This window comes from Oncorhynchus keta, chromosome 13, assembly GCF_023373465.1.
Source record: "Oncorhynchus keta strain PuntledgeMale-10-30-2019 chromosome 13, Oket_V2, whole genome shotgun sequence".
NCBI classification, from domain to species: Eukaryota; Metazoa; Chordata; class Actinopteri; order Salmoniformes; family Salmonidae; genus Oncorhynchus; species Oncorhynchus keta.
In genome coordinates this window covers 21,768,507-21,791,502 of record NC_068433.1, presented here as the reverse complement: position 1 = coordinate 21,791,502, position 22,996 = coordinate 21,768,507, and the positions used below count along the sequence as shown (strand labels likewise).

The 22,996-nt window shown below is 39.2% G+C and overlaps 1 protein-coding gene across 1 annotated transcript; it reads left to right on the top strand.

The window, feature by feature from the left end:
- Window positions 1–3,974: 3,974 nt before the first annotated feature.
- On the top strand, window positions 3,975–8,332 carry LOC118392045 (cornifelin homolog B-like). The gene is made up of 4 exons (XM_035783669.2): window positions 3,975–4,130; window positions 6,585–6,701; window positions 6,894–7,048; window positions 7,515–8,332. Exons 2-4 carry the CDS (start codon window positions 6,596–6,598, stop codon window positions 7,635–7,637), a joined length of 384 nt encoding a protein of 127 aa, XP_035639562.1. The 5' UTR covers window positions 3,975–4,130; window positions 6,585–6,595; the 3' UTR covers window positions 7,638–8,332.
- Window positions 8,333–22,996: the final 14,664 nt, after the last annotated feature.

The window sequence follows — 22,996 nt, the reverse complement described above, 5'->3', positions numbered from 1 at the left end:
ACACATTTGGGGTGGCAAATAGCCTTGAGGTTAGAGAGTTGGTCTGAGTTGGTACAGTTAGCAGAATGTGGCTTGTTTGAATTATGGTGCCGACACGTTGAACAATTTTTGTGTTCTTGAGCAAGGCACTTAGTCCCAATTGCTCCAGAGATAAGAGTAAATAATGGCCTTGAGCAAATGTTTTCGTGACTGAGCAAATGTCAGGTCTCCTGAGCACAAACTTGTTCTATCGTTTAGCATAGCACAAGCATTTCGCTACACTCGCATTAACATCTGCTAACCATGTGTATGTGACAAATAACATTTGATTTGATTTGATTTGAGCCTACAGTAGCAGCCAATGTGTGGTGTTCAATGTAGGCCTACATTCCATGAGACTTTTGAAAAAAACATGCAGGGCTTGACATTAACCTGTTTATCCGCTTGTCCTTCAGACAAGGACGTGACTGAAAATGTTGTTGTGTTGTTTGATGGAAGAAAACACTTTACAGAATAAAATGCATTATTATTCCCATACCATTATTACAGACAATGAGACTAATTATTCTACCCTCCGCCTATTGGCTATTTAGCTCATTCAAGCCTGTCTCAAAATACAACTTTAAGGCAAAAAAAAAGCTCTATACTTGACTCACTTTTCAAAGATGACTATAAATGCACATTTTGTACTCTTCTAGGAAGCAATCACTCCCCCATTGCTGTTAACAAATGATCTATAACTGGGCTAATAACTCACTAACTAGCAAAACCACCGATTAACTGGCCCATCCATTTTGGCTAAATAGTTCAGATACAGGCATTCCTGGTAAGCACAGTAATCTCCAAACCTCAAAAGACTGTGTGACCTGAGCACAACAAATGGCAGGTACCCTAGTGGTTAGAGCGTTGGGCCAGTAACCGTAAGGTTGCTGGATGGAATCCCCATTGCTGACAAAGTACAAATCTGTTGTTCTGCCCCTGAACAAGGCAGTTACTGTTACAGCCACAGTTCCCCGGTAGGTTGTCATTGAAAATAAGAATTTGTTCTTAACTGACTTGCCTAGTTCCCCACCTCTTTAAGGAATATCTAGGTTAGGTTAAAGTAATCCTTCTCACCCCCCTCAAAAGATTTAGATGCACTATTGTAAAGTGGCTGTTCCACTGGATGTCATAAGGTGAATGCACCAATTTGTAAGTCGCTCTGGATAAGAGCGTCTGCTAAATGACTTAAATGTAAATGTAAATGTAGTTAAAATAAATAATAAAATATGAACAAATGTGCACAGGTGGCAACATGCAGCTTTCACTTTGATCTCAAAATAAGCACATCTGCTCAAGCTGTAAAAAACAGTTCAAAGTGAATGGCACAGACGTGGCTGAACGAAGAAACGGACAATATAGAGCTGGCGGGATTTTCCATGCACCGGCAGAACAGAGACGCTACCTCTGGTAAGACGATGGGTGGGGGTGTGTGTCTTTTTTTCAATAACAGCTGGTGTACGATGTCAAAAATTAAAGAAGTATCGAGGTATTGCTCTCCTGAGGTAGAGTACCTTATGATAAGTTGTTGACCGCAATATCTACCAAAAGAGTTCTCATCTGTATATTCGTAACAGTCTATTTACCACCACAAAGCGAAGCTGGCACTAAGACCGCTCTCAACCAACTCTGTAAGGCCATAAGCAAAGAAGAAAATGCTCACCCAGAAGCGGCGCTTCTAGTGGCCGGGGACATTAATGCAGGCAAACTTAAATCAGTTTTAACAAATTTTTACCAGCATGTCACATGTGCAACCAGCGGGGGAAGAAATCCTAGAACACCTTTACTCCACACACAGAGAAGCATACTAAGCTCTCCCCCGCTCTCCATTTGGCAACAATATCCTCCTGATTTCTGCTTACAAGCTAAAACTAAAGCAGGAAGTACCAGTGACTCGCTTAATACGGAACTGGTCAGGTGACGCGGATGCTACACTACAGGACTGTTTTGCTAGCACAGACTGGAGTATGTTCCGGGATTCATCCAATTGCATTGAAGAATAAACCACCTCAGTCATTGGCATCATCAATAAGTGCATCGACGACGTCGTCCTCACAGTGACTGTACGTACATATCCCAACCAGAAGCCATGGATTACAGGCAACATCCGCATCGAGCTAAAGGCTAGAGCTGCCACTTTCAAGGAGCGGGAGACTAATCCGGACACTTATAAGAAATCTCGCTATGCCCTCAGACGAACCATCAAAAAAGGAAAGTGTCAATACAGGATTAAGATTGAATCCTACTACACCAGCTCTGATGCTCATCAGATGTGGCAGGCCTTGAAAACTATTACGGACTACAAAGGGAAACCCGGACGCGAGCTGCCCAGTGACGCAAGCCTACCAGACAACCTAAATGCGTTTATGCTCGCTTCGTGGTAACGCTCTCGGTAGCTGATGTGAACAAAATCTTTAAACAGGTCAACGTTCACAAAGCCGCTGGGCCAGACGTGTACTCAAAGCATACCCGGACCAACTGTCAAGTGTCTTCACTGACATTTTCAATCTCTCCCTGGCCGAGTCTGTAATACCTACATGTTTCAAGCAAGTCGGTAGCCATGAAGTGCTTTGAAAGGCTGGTCATGGCTCACATCAACAGCAGCCTCCCGGACACCCTAGACCCACTACAATTCGCACACCGCCCCAACAGATCCACAGATGATGCAATCTTAATCACACTCCACACCTCCCTTTCTCACCGGGACCAAAAGGAACACTTATGTGAGAATGCTGTTCATCGACTACTGTACAGCTCAGCGTTCAACACCATAGTGTCCACGAAGCTCATCACTAAGCTAAGGACTCTGGTAAGAGTAGGCAAAAATACGTCTGCCGCGCTGATCCTTAACACTGGGGCCCCTCAGGGGTGTGTACTTAGTCCCCTCCTGTATTCCCTGTTCACCCACGACTGCATGGCCAAACACGACTCCAACACCATGATTAAGTTTTCTGACAACACAACAGTGGTAGGCCTGATCACCGACAACGATGAGACGGTCTATAGGGAGGTGGTCAGAAAACTGGCAGTGTGGTGCCAGGACAATAACCTCTCGCTCAATGTGAGCAAGACAAAGGAGCTGATCGTGAACTACAGGAAAATGCAGGCCTCAGTTAACATCGACCGGGCTTTTTATTTTAGCCTACATGGTAAAAATGTTATTTTTCTTGAGCTGCACTGTTGTTTAAGGGCTTGTAAGTAAGTAAGCATTTCACGGTAAAGACTACACTTGATGTATTCAGCGCATTGTGACAAATAAAGTTGGATTTGATTTAATTTTGAATGTAAGATCATTTATAATCTTACAATTTGCCTGGCAACTGTAGCCTATAGACTATTTAAACTACTATAGGACAATGATTTAGTTACCAGTGTCTTCTTTAAAGTATTAACATATTTTAGAAAATGTTGGGAAAATAAAGCAGCTCTGTATCTAAATATGTGTTTAATTGTTGTGTACAATAAGATGTCAAACATTTATGGAAAAAATTATCAATCGATACTTACGCTATAAAATATTTGTATTTCACCATTTGATTCTACGATTCCTAGGCACTCTTTGTGTGTTTTGATGCTGTTTTGTACATGCATTGATACACAAACAAGTTTTTTAAAGACACTCTCTTAGAAACACCAACATTTAGATTGAAGAACGACGTTGAGAGTACTTTCAGAGTACTTCTACTCTGTTTTTAAAACACGTTCTGTGTGTCATAACATTTACATTTGGGTTTCCATTCAAAAACATCCCAAACACCACATCTCAGTCTCGGTGCACTACTTCTCATGGTTTCACTTCACAGCCATGTTTTAAAAAAAATCTTTCTACTTTGTGTAACAATTACCTACAATTTCAAGTTTGTCGTGCTCAGGTCACGTAGTCTTTTGAGATTTTGAGCTCACGGGGCTTATCAGGAATGACTATCTGAGAGTCTAAACTATTTAGCCAAACTGGATGGGCCAGTTCGTGGGTGGTTTTGTCATCTCTGTGTGTGTGTTTGTTGAGACATTCCTTCGTTCTCTGTCCTACATTAAAGCTTGCCACACTTCCTAACTGGGTTTCAGTCACTCAGCCTCCCACTTCACACTTCTCTTCTCTGAAGCTAACTCAGGTAAGACAAACATAAATATTTTATATTTACGCATATACTGTATGTCATTAACGTATTACCTACTTTTTGTCATTTCAATGTGGAAATGTTGGTAATATTCGGTAAAGACGTTGATCAATGAGATTTCAACCTTTATTCACCCACTCAGCCAGAAGTTTGTTGAATTCCCAATGTGTTATCACTATGCTTACAACTATCTAAAAGCACAACCAAATTCCAATAGACAAACAGTGTCTGATTTTTGATTTAGTTGTCATCTAAATGTGTTATCATATTGCTTCATCTAATATCAGAACCAAATGACCTGATTCCAGTTGAGATGACATTAACAGTACATAGTGCAAGTGATCAATGCTGTTTGAGATTCTGCTAGATTATTACAGTGCCTTTGGAAAGTATTTATACCCCTTGACCAATTCCACATTTTGTTGTGTTAGAACCCGAATTCATAATTGAATAAATCAAAAGAATGTCTTACCCATCTACACACAATACCCCATAATGACAAAGTCAAAACATGCTTTAGAAATGGTTGCACATTTATTGAACTGAAATACACAAATATCTCACTCACAGTGCATTTGGAAAGTATTCAGACCCCTCGACTTTTTCAACATTTTGTTACAGCCTTATTCTAAAATGGAATAAATAGTTATTTTTCATCGTCAATCTGCACGTCAATCCAAGGCACTTGAAACTCTCAACCCGCTCCACTATAGCACCGTCAATTAGGGGCCTGTTCGACCCACCGTTTCCTGTAGACCGCGATCAACTCCTTTGTCTTGCTCACGTTGAGGGAAAAGTTGTCCTGACACCACACTGCCAGTTCTCTGACCTCCCTATAGGCTCTCATATCGTTGCCGGTGATCCAGTCTTTACTCATAGACTTAAGGGGTTGAACACATTTCAGGTTTTCCTTTGTAAACACAAGTCCACTTTGACATGGGTTATTATGTATAAGCCAATGACAAATCTAAATTGAATTCAGCCTGTAAAATAACATTGAAAAAAGTCAAGGGGTATGAATACTTTCTGAAGGCAATGTATAGCGATTGTGAAGATCGTAACAAACATGCAACCTACGCATGCCGTCTTGAACATGCACGCTTTTTATGATTACCCAAGACATTTGTTAAGGTAGGTTAATGTTACATATGCCTCTTGGAGGGGGAACGCAACACCTTGCTACAACTCAACTCCCTGCGGAGTGAAAAAAAGTATGTGGCCGTAGGTGCGGAGGAAGGACGACAGAGGCAGAGAAAAATGACCTTTTACAGGGAATTTATTATTCCTAACACGGTATTGTTGGGAAAAGGGCTGGACGGACCCAAAGCAAAGAAAGTTCAAAGTTAAAGAGAACCCTCTCCTACGTAACAGCTAACCTCAAAATGTGGCCATGTATGTGTTACTTTGATGGAACTATCCAAGCAGAAGATCTCCTTAAAATGTTGATATTTGGTTGCATTGACAACCAAACACAATTCAAAAGTGAATCCAACATATTAATGATTAACTTGAAGATGACATTTAAAATCAACCAATGCTTGAAGCCCTAGGCCTATATATATATTGTACATTTTTTGTTAAACCCTGGATGGAATACAAACAATGGCTGTTGATGACTTTGAATATGCTATATAGGCCTAAATAGTCTCATTGATGATATATGACTTATAACGTATGGTTACATTTCATTTGCTCTGTTAAACCTACATTTTGGAATGATTTTGATAGCAATAGTGAATATAGTTATTATTAAGAGATCTCTCAAAAATCATTCAACAATCATTCTTGAGATAGCACATAGGTGACAAATATCAAAGCTAAGCAGAGCTGGGTTTAATTAAAACCCAGGATGGGAGACCCAATAAATAGCTGTAGATAGATCCCCTCTCCAGTAGGAGGTGCTGCCTAGCCAATTGTCTTTTTCTGATACTGGATATAACATTGAATAATTAATATTGTTTCAAAGGTACAAATTCAACATATTTTATACGCTGAAAATTAATTACAGTCATGACATAATCCTGTGGTTGAAATTCCACCATCAAAACAACAGTTTACGTTGATTACTTTTTTTCCAATCCAATGTATTTTCCATGTCACAATACATTGACAAATTACGTTGAAATGTTGACTAAACCAGTTTGTGCCCAGTGGGATATTACGGTATGTAATCATAATTTACAGTTTACCTCAGACTATTATTGCTACCATTTTCAAAGAAACAGTTATTAAACAAAGCTTAGTCTGGGGACAACTATACAGTAAGCACTTAGCACTAGACTTTTGTGTGCTGAACATACAGCATTAGGAAGAATTTAAACTCAGTTTGACTTCACAAACTATCTTGAAAACTATATAGCACTATTATTGTGGAGTGTGAAACATCCCCTCATATTAGTTTGCTGGTGGTGTAACTCCTGTCATGACATTTTTAAAAAATCCCCACAGACACTGCCACCATGTCAAATAAGATGGTCATTCAGCAGCCCAATCACTTTGTTCAGGCCGTCACATCAAACCGATGGAGCTCCGAAATCTGTGACTGCACCCAGGATATGTCTTCGTGTAAGTGTGTGTGTGTGTGTGTGTGTGTGTGTGTGTGTGTGTGTGTGTGTGTGCGTGCGCATGCGTGCTTGCATGTGTTCGTGTGCGTCTGTTACTCCTCGATTCCATTCAATCGATAAACTGTGCTTGTATCAATCAACAAAGAGAACATCCTGTTCACTGTGATTTCTTGTCCTCTATATCCTTCTATAGGTTGCTTCGCGTTCTGGTGCTTCCCCTGTTTTGCCTGTATAACAGCGAAAGAGGCTGGGGAGTGTCTGTGTCTGCCTCTGCTAGACGGTTACAGCCTCATCCCCCCAGCCACCATGTCCATGAGGGTGGGCATGCGCAAGCGCTACGGCATCGAGGTACGGACACACAGAGCCTCATGCTCTAGTCTATTCTTTGAAGCCTTGATGTTTGCTTTAGATGTATTTTACTGACTTAGCTTGGCATGTCTTATGACTAGAGCCCTGGGTTGTTCCTGACTGATCATATGATCTGACCAGGAAATACTCTGGGCCTTATAGTTATAGGCAATATGTACAGGTATGACTATTGGTGAAGATGTTGTATCATGGAAAAATGTTGTGTCCATAGAAATTAGGTATATTTCCAGTTCCTTTGACACTGTTCGTGTGAACGTGTGTAATGTCTCGTAGTAGTCTACATCTATCAGTCCCTCCATCTCTCCAGTTATTCATGATGTTTCCCTCACCTTAGCCAACTTCTAATCTGATCTCAGAACTGTCCTAACCAGAGTGTCTCTGTCGCTCCACTAATCTTAGATCAGTTATAATGTGTAACGATGTATCTCTGTCTCCTCCCTAACAGGGCACCATGTGTAATGACTGTGTCTATTCCTTCTTCTGCCTGCCCTGCACCTGGTGTCAAATGTCACGAGAGATGAAGACCCGCCTCCAACCCATCACTCTTATCAATACACACACAAGATAAGGAAAGACCTCGCTCTTTCTCATACTCCTCTTCATCATCACTGTCACGTAGAGTAGGTCAGAAGGCAAACTGAAAAACATCACCTCTATCAAATAAAAGGATGGTGGACCAGCAAAAGTACTTCTGTGCAAGGATGTTTATTTACATAATGAATCTGGAAGAAAAACAACAGTACTGCCATCAAAAGTATAAGACAGCTTTAAAAAAAAAAATTAAAAAGAGGAGGAAAAAAATTAGATTGAATTAATTAATAAAAAATATATTGGTGCCCCATCAACAGCTCAATCCAACATGCCCCCCTCCCCTTTAAACTGAAAGAGAGGCAGGTTTTGTAGGGGAAGCCCCTCCCATCAGAAATGACCTAACACAAATTAATTACCATCATCAAAGCCTACATTTTCCCACTCAGCTAAACATCACGAATTATATACATTGCACATTTGCAATCTGTTTCTCATGATACAATATAACACATTTACAAAATCCCATTACTGCTGACATGGTGTCTTCCAACATGCCCATTCACATGCACGAGCCATTCGGAACAGGCACTACAAAGCCAGTCCTATTGCCATAGCTCTGGTCCTTATCCCAGCATACCCGGAAGCTCCAGAGACGGAGAGAGGAATAGAAGCAAACAAACAGCGCGCTCATTCATAACATTGATAGATACAATAAATGTTGCTTAACATGAACGTGTGTCTGTATATTATTTATACCATAACAAACTGTTACTGACGGGAGGTAAGACTAAAGTGTGTAATGTAGGTACTAAGATGGCGAAGTTAACTTGTGTGTCGAACCACATTGCTTTAAAAAAAAATAAAAAAAATAAAACATTATTTTTTATTAACAACAAATCAATACATAAAGCACATGAGGGAACACAAGCATACATAGATTACAAACAATGGACAATCGAGCTAGGGGGTACAATATCACATTACAATTACACAAGGACCTTAAGGGACATGCATATACTTACAATTCTAACAGCTTTTTTGTTAGTAGAGCATTATATTATTTAACCGTCTTAAAATACAGTTCAATTTCTTTTTGTAGGATACGAAAATGTGGTTTTCTGTTTGTAAATTTACATTTGTGTATATGAAATTTGGCCAAAAGAATAATGAAATTAATTACATAAAAATAATTCTGCTTATTTCTATTGTATGTAAAGAATCCAAACAGTACATCTCTCCACAATAGTGTAAAATCTTCATAAATGTGTTCAATTATAAACCTACTGATGTCTTGCCACAGTTTTCTTACATGCATACAATGCCAAAAAAAGATGCACAACTGTTTCTGGGTGGTCATTACAAAAGGAGCAATTTGAGTTGATGTTTTCCTTAAACTTCTTCATATAGTGGTTGGCAAGATAATATTTATGAATAATTTTAAAGGAAACTTCCTTAATTTTGTTAGCAAGTAGGTATGTTTGTGGCAACATCCAAACTTTTTTTCCAACAGATATTATCAATAAATCCATTCCAATAAGGCATGACATAAGGTATAGATACAACATCCTGCTGAAACAAGGATCGTATCGCTCTGTTGTTGAATGGACCAAAAGAGAAACAAATCTTTCCTACTGATGAGTCAACAGGGTCAATAGAAGGTAGGCTCTGAGGGTCAGGTCTTGACATGTTCCTGAATAACATAGCAACACCTGAGGGAATGGCATCTAAAACAATTGCAAAATCTTTAGGTGTTACAGGGACCTTGTAAAGTGATAAGAATTCTTTATAACTGAGTAAAAGACCCTCTGCATTTACCAGTTGGCTCACCAATAGGATATTATTTCTGAACCAATATTCTAAAAACAGAGGTATTTTTATACAATATATCCCGATTATTCCATATATAATATCTGTGTGGAGAAAAAATGTGTTTATAAATTAAGGACCATGATAAGAAAACCTGCCGATGAAAATCAGAAAGTTTCACTGGAACTTTGTCAATATTATAATTGCAAAACAACATGAAGTTAAGGCCACCAAAAGTAGAGAAGACATGATGAGGAATAAAATTCCAGATAGAAGTGGGTCTTCTTAGGAATTGTTTTATCCAATTGATCATGGAAAGTATTATTTAAAGTAGTAAAATCCAGAAAATTCAGTCCACCATTCTCATAAGTGTTCATTACAACAGTTTTCCTAATGTAATGGGTACGGTTTCTCCAAAGAAAGTTGAAAAGCATCTGGTCTATCTCCTTGCTTATTTTACGGTCAAGATATAAAGATAGAGCACCATATGTTAGTCTAGAGATGCCTTCAGCCTTGGTTATTAGGACTCTACCTTTTAAAGATAAGTCCCTCTGTAACCATTGATTTAGTTTCTTTTTAATAAGAGGGTTAAAATTTAGTAAGCCTCTAGACTTCTGATCCTTTGTAATGGTTATGCCTAAATATGTAAGTTCTTCTTTTACTGGAATACCATAATATGAAGGTGTCACACAATCTTTGACAGCCATGAGTTCGCATTTCTTAATGTTAAGAAATAGACCAGACGCTTTGGAAAAGGATTGTATCACATTGATCGATATGGGAATTTGGTTAGCGTCTTTCAGAAAAAGTGTAGTATCGTCAGCCAGCTGGCTTATAATAATTTCTTTACCAGCTATGGAAATACCTTGTACAGGACTATTATTTAAAGAATTTGCAAGAAGTTGGGTGATTAATAAAAACAGGTACGGAGAGATAGGACAACCTTGCCTAATTCCTCTCTTTAACTCAAATCTAGGTGAGGTGCCATATTTCAATTTGATAGAGCTGTTACTCTTGCATAGAGAGTCTTAATAGCCTTACAGAAAAAATCCCCAAAGCCAAGTCTCTCAAGGGAGTGGAAGAGAAACTGATGCTCTACTGTGTCAAATGCTTTATAAAAATCTAAAAATAATATGAAGCTATCCTCAGTTATTAGGTCTGAGTAGTCAAGTACGTCTAATACTAGTCTGACATTGTTAGAAATATGTCTGTTCCTCATGAAGCCAGACTGTGTTTCATCAATGATTGCATCCAGAACTTCTTTAATTATTTTTGCAAGTAGTGAGGCTAATATCTTATAGTCATTATTAAGAAGACAAATTGGACGCCAGTTATCGATGAGCAGCACTTCTTTTTTAGGCTTAGGTATCAGTGTTATTAACCCCTGACTCATTGTAGGAGGGAGAACATTGTTTTTAATACTCTCTAAAAAGACTTCAAATAGGAAGGGAGCTACTTGTTCAGAAAATAATTTGTAAAATTCTGATGTAATTCCATCAACACCTGGTGATTTATTGTTCTTTAGATGTTTGATAGACTCTATAATCTCTTCAACTTTGATGGGTTCATCACACTGTTTAGATTCTATATCACTGATAGAGTGAACATTATTCAGTGAGTTAAAAAAACATATCTGTGGATTCCTGACAGTACGTAGAGCTATACAATTTTCTGTAAAAATTGCTGCAGTATTTAGCGGTTATTTTTTGGTCATCTGTAATAACACAATCAATGTTTAACTTATGGATAGTGTTATTTTTAGAGTGAAATTTCTCAAGTCTAAAGAAATAGGATGAATTCTGTTCTCCCTCCTCAATCCATTTTTCCTAGATCTAATAAAGGCTCCTTATGGTTTTAATTTATATATATTATCCAGTTTATTTTGTAACTCAATTAGTTCCATCTTCTCCTCCCCCAAGAGGTCAGCTGGGGACCTCTGAGAAAGGGAAGTTATCTTAATGATCACCTTTTCCTCCTCAGCTCTTCTGGTCTTAGCAAGATTACTACCATATTTTCTAAGATATTTGGACACCTCAAATTTAGAGGGCTCCCAGTTCTTGCAATACGATTTTTCTTCACAAGCCCTTTCCCAAAAGTGTGAGAGCAGATCTTTAACCTCAAATGTAACTATATCATTATTTAATAATGAGCTATTTAGCTTCCAGTAGAATGCTCTACCAAGGTTCGTATCAGGGGTAAATATTTTGATATCAATGTAAATAGCCTTATGTTCTGTGAGGGGAGTAGTACAAATATTTGTAGTAACACACTCACTATCAATACATTTGGATATAAGCCAAAAATCTATTCTGGATTGTCTGGAGCCTGTTTTGTTACTCCAAGTGAATGATCTGTCGGCCGGAAACCTCTCTCTCCATATATCAGTAAGATCAAACTTTTCCATAAAAAGTATTAAACCCAAATTCTGATTGGTTGGCCTACTTGGGGGCCATCTATCAGTTGAATTATCTATTGTAATGTTAAAGTCCCCCCCTATCAATAAAAACGAATTGGGAAATTTAGATTACCAATGAAGTATATGTTTCTCTATAGATTCAAGCAACTTATCATTCTCATGTTTGGTGTTGTACCCGTAGAAGTTTACAGTAATGAGTGTAATGTCATTGTAACTGATCACAAGACAAATAAAGTGACCAAAGGGGTCACATTCCGAGTGTAGAATATTACCACCAAAGGTATTTTTCATTGTAGTGACACCAGCAGAGCGTTCAGATCCATGGGAATCCATCCAGATCCTCCAGAAGTTGGCATCAGCAGAAATTGAGTGAGACTCTTGAAAAAAGCAAAAATCTGTTCGAAATTGTTTAGCAAATAAAAATAAGGCCTTGCGCTTCACACTGTTTCGTAACCCCCTAGCATTAAGAGACAATATAGACAAAGACAAAACAACAAAGATTATATAAAAGTATAAACTGTAGTAGGATGTGTCAAAGACGTAGGAGCAGTGAACGTAAACGATAAGGAACCGAGATCTGCACCATTTAAGTAAATTTAAAGTGAAAATAGCTTATTCCATAACCTTTGAAGTTCAACTCAACTGGAAATTATGTTCAAGACCAAACCAAGGGTTCTTGTAGTAAGAGAGACTAAAAACCCTCTTTAGTGTAATCAGGAACTATTCTGAGAAATCAAACAAATAATAATTTAAATAAAAGGGTACCTATTATTTTAAGTACATATGAAAACTGATCATAAAATAATTGAATAACAAAATGTTCTACATATAAACGTTCCTAAGACCTTTTTTTTTGGAAATAAGTATTAATAACTAAATAGAACAATAACCGTGTAAAGTCAGAGCAGACCTGTATGCCATTTAAAACAGTATCTTAGTTACTGTATACATAAAACATAAATTCAGCTTTCAATCTTCTTCGGTAAGTTTATAAACAAAATAGGACTTCTGGTCATACAAGAACAAACTAATGAATTGAAATACCTGAGTATTCCTTTAAAATAGTCACCTGATACTTGTTAGGTAAACAACATAAGGAAAATGAGAATACCATGGCTGAAACCATCAACCTGTTCCTTCTGGTGAGATTTTAGGGAGGAATATGGATTTCTGAACCATTGATGAAACCTCGTCCTCCGACGAAGTAAGAAGCCTGTACAACGTCGATGGTATCACCAACTTTGTTCTTCTCTGCAGGCAAAACTTCTTGGCAGATACGGATAGCCTCTCCTCGCACATCTTCATTCTCCACCTCTGGCAAGCCGTAGAGTCTCAGGTTCCATTTTCTTGTGTATTGTTCCAGATCAGTGAGACGTCTATGGTAGACATTGTTATTCTTTTCCACCCTTTCCACATTTTTTTCAACTTTTGCCACTCTCGTTTTCACATCATTAATTTCACCACATGCAAACTCCATAGTCTTTTTCAAGCCTTCGATAACCATGGTGTTCGCGCCTACCATTTTCTCAATGGCGTCACACCTGGAGTTGATGAGTAAGGAGAGGGTAGCCACGATGTCAGAGTTCATGTTGGGTTTTTTGGAGGGTGGAGGTTTGCACGGAGTAACCGGTAAAGAGGGGAATTCGTCATCTTCAGCATTCGAAAGCATGATATTATCCATAGGCCAAGTGTAGTTATGACAGTCGTCTATAAGCACGTTTCTCTCTTGTTGATTAGCAATAGAACGGCTAACTTTTTCCTTTCTTTTTTTGTCATGACTTTGCATGGACATGCTGAAATAAATTATCCAATTATCATTCCAGTCACAGGAAAGGTCTTATATCTTGAACAAATAAAAATAATGACTCAACTTTTTTTTTTTTTTACAATTTTCACAATCTTTCTGAAGTTTGGTACGGAGCTCGGTAAAAAGGCGTCTGTTCAAGCAGCCATCTTGGCCAATCTCCTCGAACCACATTGCTAACGTAGCTGATAACGGAGCCAGCGACGAGTGTGTATGTGTTCCAAACGCTGCCCGCGGCCAGTTGCGGACTTCTCTGTCATAGTCGCACACCACCATCATCATATATCCATCTTCCTCTTCATCATGGTCATTAGACTAATCATATTAAATATCATAAGACAAATGTGAATGGAATACCAACAATATCATACTCATCGTGGACTACACATTATATCCTCAGTTGACTCTAATAAATCACTCACCATGTAACGTCACTCAGGCACGTGTACTATTTCGAGCTAGTCTGGGTGTTGTAGAATGTCCAATCTTCATCTTTCACCATGCTGTCACAGGTAGTTCACATTCACAACTTCCTCCCTGTCAACAGCTAAATACAGTATGTTTGGTCCGCATAAATACATTTCCAAAACCCTTTTGAAAACTGGACCATTGTATTGCAGAAACATACAATTGTATTACGAGAGAAAGTTATTAAAGATTAACAAGGAAAAACAGACATTCATATATATATATATATACATTCACTGCCTAAGGAAAGTATTCAGACTCCTTGACTTTTTCCACATTTTGTTACGTTACAGCCTTATCTAAAATGTATTTAAACAAATAATCTCAGCAATCTACTCCCAATACTCCATAATGACAAAGTTAAAACAGGTTTTTAAGTTTGATAATTTATAAAAATGTATTTACAAAAGTATTCAGACCCTTTGCTATGAGACTCAAAATTGAGCTCCGATGCACCCTGTTTCCATTGATCATCCTTGAGATATTTCTACAACTTGATAGGAGTCCACCTGTGGTAAATTCAATTGATTGGACATGATTTGGAAAGGCACACACCTGTCTATATATATTTGTCAGAGCCAAAACCAAGCAATGAGGTCGAAGGAATTGTCCGTAGAGCTCCGAGACAGGATTGTGTCGAGGCACAGATCTGGGGACGGGTACCAAGAACACAGTGGCCTCCATTCTTAAATGGAAGAAGTTTGAGCTGTCCGCCCGGCCAAACTGAGCAACCGGGAGAGAAGGATCATGGTCAGGGATGTGACCAAGAATCCGATGGTCACTCGATGACAGATCTCTAGAGTTCTTCTGTGGAGATGGGAGAACTTTCCAGAAGGACAACCATCTCTGCAGCACTCCACCAATCAGGCCTTTATGGTAGAGTGGCAGACTGAAGCCACTCCTCAGTAAAATGCATATGACAGCCCGCTTGGAGTTTGCCAAAAGGCAGCTAAAGGACTCTCAGATCCTGAGATACAAGATTCTCTGGTCTGATGAATCAAAGATTGAACTATTTGAACTGAATGCCAAGCATCATGTCTGGACAAAACCTGCCACCATCCCTATGGTGAAGCATGGTGGTGGCAGCATCATGCTGTGGGGATGTTTTTCAGGGGCAGGGACTGGGAGACTAGTCAGCATCGAGGCAAAGTACAGAGCGATCCTTGATGAAAACCTGCTGCAGAGTGCTTAGGACCTCGGACTGGGGTGAAGGTTCACCTTCCAACAGGACAATGAACCTAAGTACACAGCCATGACAATGCAGAAGTGGTTTCGAGACAAGTCTCTGAATGTCCTTGAGTGGCCCTGCCAGAGCCCGGACTTGAACCCGGTCGATCATCTCTGGAGAGACCTGAAAATAGCCACACAGCAACCCTCCCCCATGTAACCTGACAGAGCTTGAGAAGCTCTACAGAGAAGAATCAGAGAAACTCCCCAAAATACAGATGTGCCAGGCTTGTAGCATCTCCCAAGAGTCGATGCTGTAATTGCTGCCAAAGGTGCTTCAACAAAGTAGGGTAAAGGGTCTGAATACTTATGTAAATGACATATTTCCATTCCAGGTGATGCTGGTTGAGAGAATGCCAAGAGTGTTCCAAGCTGTCATCAGGGCAAAAGGTGTCTACTTTGAGGATTATCAAATATAAAATACATTGATTTGTTTAACACTTTTTTGGTTACTACATGATTCCATATGTGTTATTTCGTAGTTTTGATGTCTTCACTATTATTCTACAATGTAGAAAACATTAAAAATAAAGAAATATTCTGGAATGAGTAGGTGTGTCCAAACGTTTGACTGGTGCTGCATATATGTATCATGGCAGCCTACAATTCTGGTAGTGGGTAATGTTCAATCTAATGATAGATATCTATCTTATACTTGTTTACAGTATAAATGCATGTGTATTTAATGGTAAGTAAAATATTAAAAGAAGAGTGCCTGTCTAGCCATTCTCAAAGATGTAAATACATTGAATACTGTATATCACAGACCCTCAGGATTTTGAATCATATGCAAACCAAACGCATGCAAAAAGCCACTCTCCATAATTGTGTTTGTAATCTGGAGGTAGGGATCACAAACCTGAATACAGCCAGGCAGAGTTGACCATTTCAGGTGAGTGTATTTTTTTTGAAAGAATCAGAATTAAAGAAAATGGGACTTGAATATTACCCACTACTATAATTATAGGATTCCATGATTTGTGGTTGATGGGGAGATTTATACAATTTAACATCAGGTCAATGGTGAATATCATGATAATGCACAGTATAGCTTATGGTTTAGAAAGATATAGTTCCAAACACTGAGGTTTTGTCGTTTAAAGAGTGCACAGAGTAGCCTATTGGCTGCAAAGTGATAACTGAAAGATTGAAGTGTTTGTAAGATGTGAATGAGAAATATTATTCAATAGGGGCCCAATTCTGATTTAAGAAAGTATACCTTTCTTACGCACGCCTTTCCTACACAATTGTGGGTAGTTCGTTTTCAGACTTACCTTACCTTAATCGCTGCCAAAGGTGCTTCAACAAATTACTGAGTAAAATGTCTGAATACTTATGTGAATGTGATATTTATATTTTTTCCTTCTAAAACCCTGTTTTTGCTTTGTCATTATGTGGTATTGTGTGTAGATTCATGAGGGAAAAATACATTTTAAGACATTTTAGTATAAGGCTGCAACTTAACAAAATATGGAAAAAGTCAAGGGGTCTGAATACTTTCCGAAGGCACTGTATCAACTGAAGGGAACTAACAGTAAATTGACAGTTGAATATGTGCTGTTATTAGGCAGATTGACGGTTGATACTGCTAGTGGCTAATAACGTGACAGAAATAGGAAACAGAGAAAGTTGGTATAGCCTATCAAACACTCGAGAGTGCCCACCCCTGCAAGTTAAAAGGCCATACAATTTATATTCTGCATAATGGTACAGCATTTCATAAACTTTACTGTGGGAAAGTTGATATGTTGACATGCTTTAGTTTGCGTTCATATTACATTTGTCTCCAGCGACTATAAGGTAAAATATATCTAAAACAAAATGTTATTTATATTGCAATTCCCTTATCCAAACAAATTGCTCATTTACCTAGCTCTTATCAATTACAGTGCATGGAGAATGGTGTTATTTCCATCTGAAACAATAAAGTAGATGCTTTTCCTACTTGGAACCGGTTGGTTCGGGAAGACCCTATTCATGGTTTCCTCATGCATAAAGGTGGTGGAATTATTAGGGAATTAAGTCAAGGTCAGACACACCTCCGCCACATCTTCATTTATTCGATCTCCCCCAAAACGAATAGCAGGCACGCTATTCTCATGCTTAAATTTGATGTCAGAATATGCACAGAGAGAAAAGTGCATCAAAAGGGAATTACGTGCCATTTATGCACGCTTAAAACTCGGGTCGGAATCAGCACCCCTGAACAATAGAAGGAATTGCAGAGCCGTTAAAAAGCAAGTTGCAGCCAAGTAAAACGTATTTCAAGTTGGCATTGACTTGCAGATAGAGCCAAAAGTTAGGAAAAAGTAACAGTCCATTGTTGTTGCTTGTTGTTCATGTTCTTCCTCCTCAGTCGAGCGGCTGTCCAGTCACCATGGCAACAAACGTGATAATCAACAACAACCAACAGTCTCAGCCTCTCTAACCAGTGGAGCACTTGGCATCTGTGGCTGTTTCGACGACTTACAAGTATGTGAGTCTGTCGGTCAGAGTTCAGTTTACATCTGTATTTCAGAATGTCTTATTAAAACATGGCATATTTTGAGACATCAACCTCTTGATACAACCACTCTTTATATTCCATGCATACAAAATAACTTCATAAAAACACAGCGCTACACGCTACTAATCACGGTGAGTTAGATACGTCTCCTATCAGTGCTAGCAGATCTTTTCTCTGCCCTGCACTCTCTCACCCCATCCTCAGGCTGTTTTGCCTACTGGTGCTTCCCCTGTTTTGCCTACACCACCACCTCAAAGTTCGGAGAGTGTTTCTGTCTCCCCCTGCTGGACATCTTAATGGGGTTTACCCAGCTGGTTGGGGTGTCTTCCCGGACCCCTCGTGTCCATGTCCATGAAGGTGGCGGTGTGCAACCGCTATGCCATTCATGTAGGTTAACAAATTGAGAGCTGTACTATTAGTCTGAAAGCCTGAATGAAGATACTAAAGGGAGACTATCAGACTAAGCTTATGGACTTTGTGTAAGCGTGAGGCAGTGCATTCTCCACAGCACATGAGGGCTTATGTGGGCTTGTGCCTAATAATACAAATAATAATCATTTATTCAACTTATTTAGCACTTTTCAAAGAATCTCAAAGCGCTCCAAAGCACAAAAAAAGACAAGTCATTTAAAAAAACAACATCTGACATGGACAGTCATTAAGTTCATGGCTTGAGGTGGTAGGTGGTAGGTGGTCAAGCGAGAGAGAAAGTCTGGAGGTAGGCAGAAAGCACTCGCTGTCTCTGGCTTTTCCATAATAGAACTCAGTCACATGAAGTTTGAGCTTAGTTTTAGCAGTCAATGTAATCATACAGTATTCCAGGTTTGGTACCCTTTGCCTTATTGCAACTGTTTGTGACTAGAAACACTATAGAGTACTAAACATGACGTCTACAAGATCAAACGATAATGACTGTTTGAGATTATAGTATTTAAGCCATATGTCATGTCTCTCTAAAGGGTGACATGATGGCGGACTGTGTGTACTCCACCTTTTGCAACATCTGCTCCTGGTGCCAGCTGGCCCGGGAGATCAAGAGACGCAGGCAGACCTTCACAGTCATCAACGCCCAGTCCGCGATGCTGCCCGGTCAGAACATGGTGATGGCCTCCCAGCCTGGGGTCAATACATCTCAGACCACGGGTCATATCCTCTCAGCCTATAATCAACTCCACCCCTCAGGCAGTCTTGGCCACTAGGTTCAGGTAACCTTTAACCTTTGACCCTGCAAACACACCTCACGGGGTTAGCCACGCCCTCTGGTGGTAAAGCCAAGGTATCTACTCTCAACTCCTTCAAAAATTATGCTCCCAATATATGTCAATCCCCCAATACAGATGGAAATGAGTTAAATGTAGATTATGTAAGTGTTAATTATGAAAACATATACATAGCTTTAACCATAGAATACATTTAAATACCATAGCCTGTAACACTCACACTATGTAATTTAACGAACCTTTATTAACCTTTATTTAACTGGGCAAGTCAGTTAAGAACAAATTCTTATTTACAATGATGGCCTAGCACCATTCTAAGCAAGCATGTGATGACTTATTCTTACTACAGTTTAGCGTCTCTGTTAACTTAAGAGCCAGGCAGTTGTTAATGTCGTTGGAAAAGGCCAGCAGAGCAAGTTAGAGGGGGAGGCTGTAGCCCTCTGATACGACTGTGGTAACAGTCACAGTGACTCATGTGCTGTGATTTTAATCATCGTTAAAGCTCACGTTTATTTTCCTTCTGCTGTGTCCTCCCTCCCTCTCCCTCCCTTCCTCCCTCATTTTACATTTTAGTCAGATTTACAATTAGCGCATTCATCTTAACACAGGTGAGACAACCACATATCACAGCCGTAGCAAGTACATTTTCAGTCAATAAAGTACTATAGTTATCTTCAAAGTCAGTGTTGGTAGGAAAAGGAGGGTGGGAGGCCCTGTGGGATTTATTCCAGATACTCATTGAAGAGATTGGGTTTTATACATTTTCGGAAGATGGTTGGGGACTTCGCTGTCCAGACGATAGGGGGAAGCTTGTTCCACCATTTGTGTGTCAGGACTGAGAAGTTTTAACTGGGCTGAGCAGGAGCTGACCCCCTGTAAGGGTAGAACGGCCAAGAGACCAGAAATGGCAGAATGGAGTGCACAGGTTGGGGTATAGGGTTTGAGCATAGTGTGCTCTCTCTCTGTCTTTCTCTCTCACCCTCCTTATCTCCCTTCTCCCTCTGACTTTCCAAAACATAGAAGGACATTGCTGTACATTAGTGAAGGGAAGAGTCCATCTAATGTCAAATGGATTTATTGTCAAATCCATTTTTATCAAAACATTATCTATACCAAAGACCACCATGTGTTAATGTGAGAAAGAAAATGTTATTTTGCCTGCAACTTGTATATTTGTTGTTAAACTAAATAAACAATTGTTCGCTAAACAACTCTAAACTATTATTCTCCTGTTTCTGAAAATTTGACAATACAAAAAGATGTAAGAGAGACTGCCCTTAAAACGGCCTAGGAAGCATCATTATGAGTCAGAAACATGTATTCTAGTGTTAAAATTTACTACAAAGTGTAAATAGGATCATTTTGGTCATCAAGTCAGTTTAGTCTAATACTGAGTTTGGAACCGGTGTGTCACAACAAGTAAATTAAGGTTGGGTTTGGATTACAATATCAACAAATCGTGCTTCCTTTTGCCATTCTCCACGTGCAAATCATCCTTCCGCTTCCCTTCATCGCCTCCCGTCGGGTTGAGACTGAAAATACCTATACACATTTGATCAAGCCTCCACAGACATAGTTTTGACTTTGTGTCTCTGGTAACTAGTGGAAACCAAAGTTCTAAAGTTTGCATGCCCTGCCAATGGACCTTTAGTACCAAAGATTTGTATAACTCGTCTCATTGTTCTAGCTGTGCTCGTACTCGTAGCCTAGTATGCGGAATAGGTGGTTGGAGTTTGTCGCTCCCCAAATCTGCTCCAGTAACGCTAGTTTGGTGTGCATCAAATGGTGGTGGTGCATATAACTATAGATACTGGAACATCATGTCCTAGCTCGCAGGTGTAATTTAGCCAAGGACTCTATCGTTAGCTGTTGATAGAGTGAGGCAGGCTAGCTAATATTTTGGCTACCATTAACGTAGTTAGTTAGTTGGATAACTAACTAGCTACCTCATGACAATTTATCATTTGATAACGCGAGCAAGGCAGGATAGCTAACTAACGTTACCCTACTACAAGTCGGATTTGCAAGTCAGTTTGTAGCTCATACAAGTGTATTCTGTATTGTTTAGGGCAAAATTAAATAATGGATTCAGCTATGATGGTAGCTAATTTATTTCTAAGTCTGACTAATACAATGAACTAGGAACAACAAACCGTCACCGGCCTGAATCTAATCCAATCTGGAGCTAGTCAGTCAACATCTGTAAAGCATAAAATTAACTTGACCAAAGGTACTGCCCTGATGACACAGACAGCTTCATCAACAATGTAATGTGTGTTGTGTGAAAAGTTGTAATTACCCAGGTTTGAAAAACTAGTAGGTCAAGGTTAATTACCCAGCTAAGCAGATTACAAGTAGTAAGTCATTTTGGTTGTGAAGCGCATGATCGAAAAGCTTTGTCCTTTCCTGATAATAATTGACCACTTGGCTGTCCCTTATATTACTGGCGCTCCCAGTCAGTACCACCTCATAAGATGAGGAAGTACATGTTGTTTATGAGAAATGTCCAGTTTGCAGCCGGACATGCAACATAGAGAAGACCAGCAAACGGACCCTCGGCATTATGCAGACATGCCCTCTCGCTGTGAGCAATTCCTATAAATGGTCAAAGGTCAAAACCGTTTAGAGTTTTGTCCCTATTCACCTTCATAACTTAGCCTGGTGCAACCAGCCTGATCGCTGCATTTGCCATTCTATTTCACTTCACATGCAGCGATCAGGTTGGTTCCACCATGTTAATCATAACCGCCATTAATAGGGTTGTTTTTATCTGACCTGTTCAAACCTCAATATAGTATCTGTCTGTTTCTCAGATATATAACCTATCCTAACTTCCGTTGGTAATATAACCGTGACTGTGTGTGTGTGTTCACAGACACATGTATGGAGTCAGCACATGGAGACTTGCAAGATGAAGTCCAGACTGATAGACAGGCTTGATACTGATGTCTGAATTGGGGAGAGAGACTTGGCATTACAATTTTAATAGACACACATTTTACATGTATTTTTTTATTTATTATTGAATGCAACATTATCAGTCAATATGGGGTAGGACAAACCCTGTGTGTTCTGCACCAGGATCTGGAAACTCCTATTGTATACGGTACATCACACAGGAAGGTATGACCCCCCATGACATGTTTGCCAAGGTCGCCCCAATTCCACTAGACCAAATGCAGATAATCACAGTATCTGTATCGGCTGGGAACGACAATGAAAGGTGCACATTGTTATATTAGCAGAACCCTGATTCTATGGTATTATGTGAAGGGCTGTTTATTTTACATAGACCTGTTAATTCATTTGAAAGTTATCAAAACATTATTTTAGAATATCAGCAATTGCATTCTTCTCATATTACTCTGTAGGCTACGGAACTATTCAAAGGTGGCAGGTAGAGCGTTGGACTAGTAACCGAAAGGTTGCAAGATCGAATCCCCGAGCAGACAAGGTAAAAGTCTGTCATTCTGCCCCTAAACAAGGCAGTTAACCCACTGTTTCTAGGCCACCATTGAAAATAAGAATTTGATCTTAACTGACTTGTCTAGTTAAATAAAGGTAATAAAAATAAAAGCGTACTCTGTCATCTCTCCATACTGTAGCCTGTAGTTATTGGGCAAGGATCTGACTATCATTAATGTGATGACTGCTATTTATCAAATAATTACCCACTACGTTTAATGATTACTCAATTAAATGAATAATGTAACATTTAACTCATTAGGAATTTGGGGCACCAGGGGAAAAGTTATTTACTATCTCCCAACTTAAACTCTAAAGATGATCTCTTACATCCATAACAGTCAATTATTAATTATCAGTCTCATTCTGAACGTCGTTGACTTCGTAAATCTGCATGAACCCTAAGTGATGAATCAGCAATACACAAATTGGCTTACTTATTTATTTACTAAGTAAATAATCACACAGATATACATAAACACAC

Bases quoted from the DNA above. Each gene is read 5' to 3' on its own strand.
- LOC118392045 (XM_035783669.2), top strand. From the start codon at position 6,596: ATGTCAAATAAGATGGTCATTCAGCAGCCCAATCACTTTGTTCAGGCC. The intron at 6,702-6,893 runs GTAAGTGTGTGT...ATCCTTCTATAG, and splicing joins CACCCAGGATATGTCTTCGT to GTTGCTTCGCGTTCTGGTGC. The intron at 7,049-7,514 runs GTACGGACACAC...CCTCCCTAACAG, and splicing joins GCAAGCGCTACGGCATCGAG to GGCACCATGTGTAATGACTG.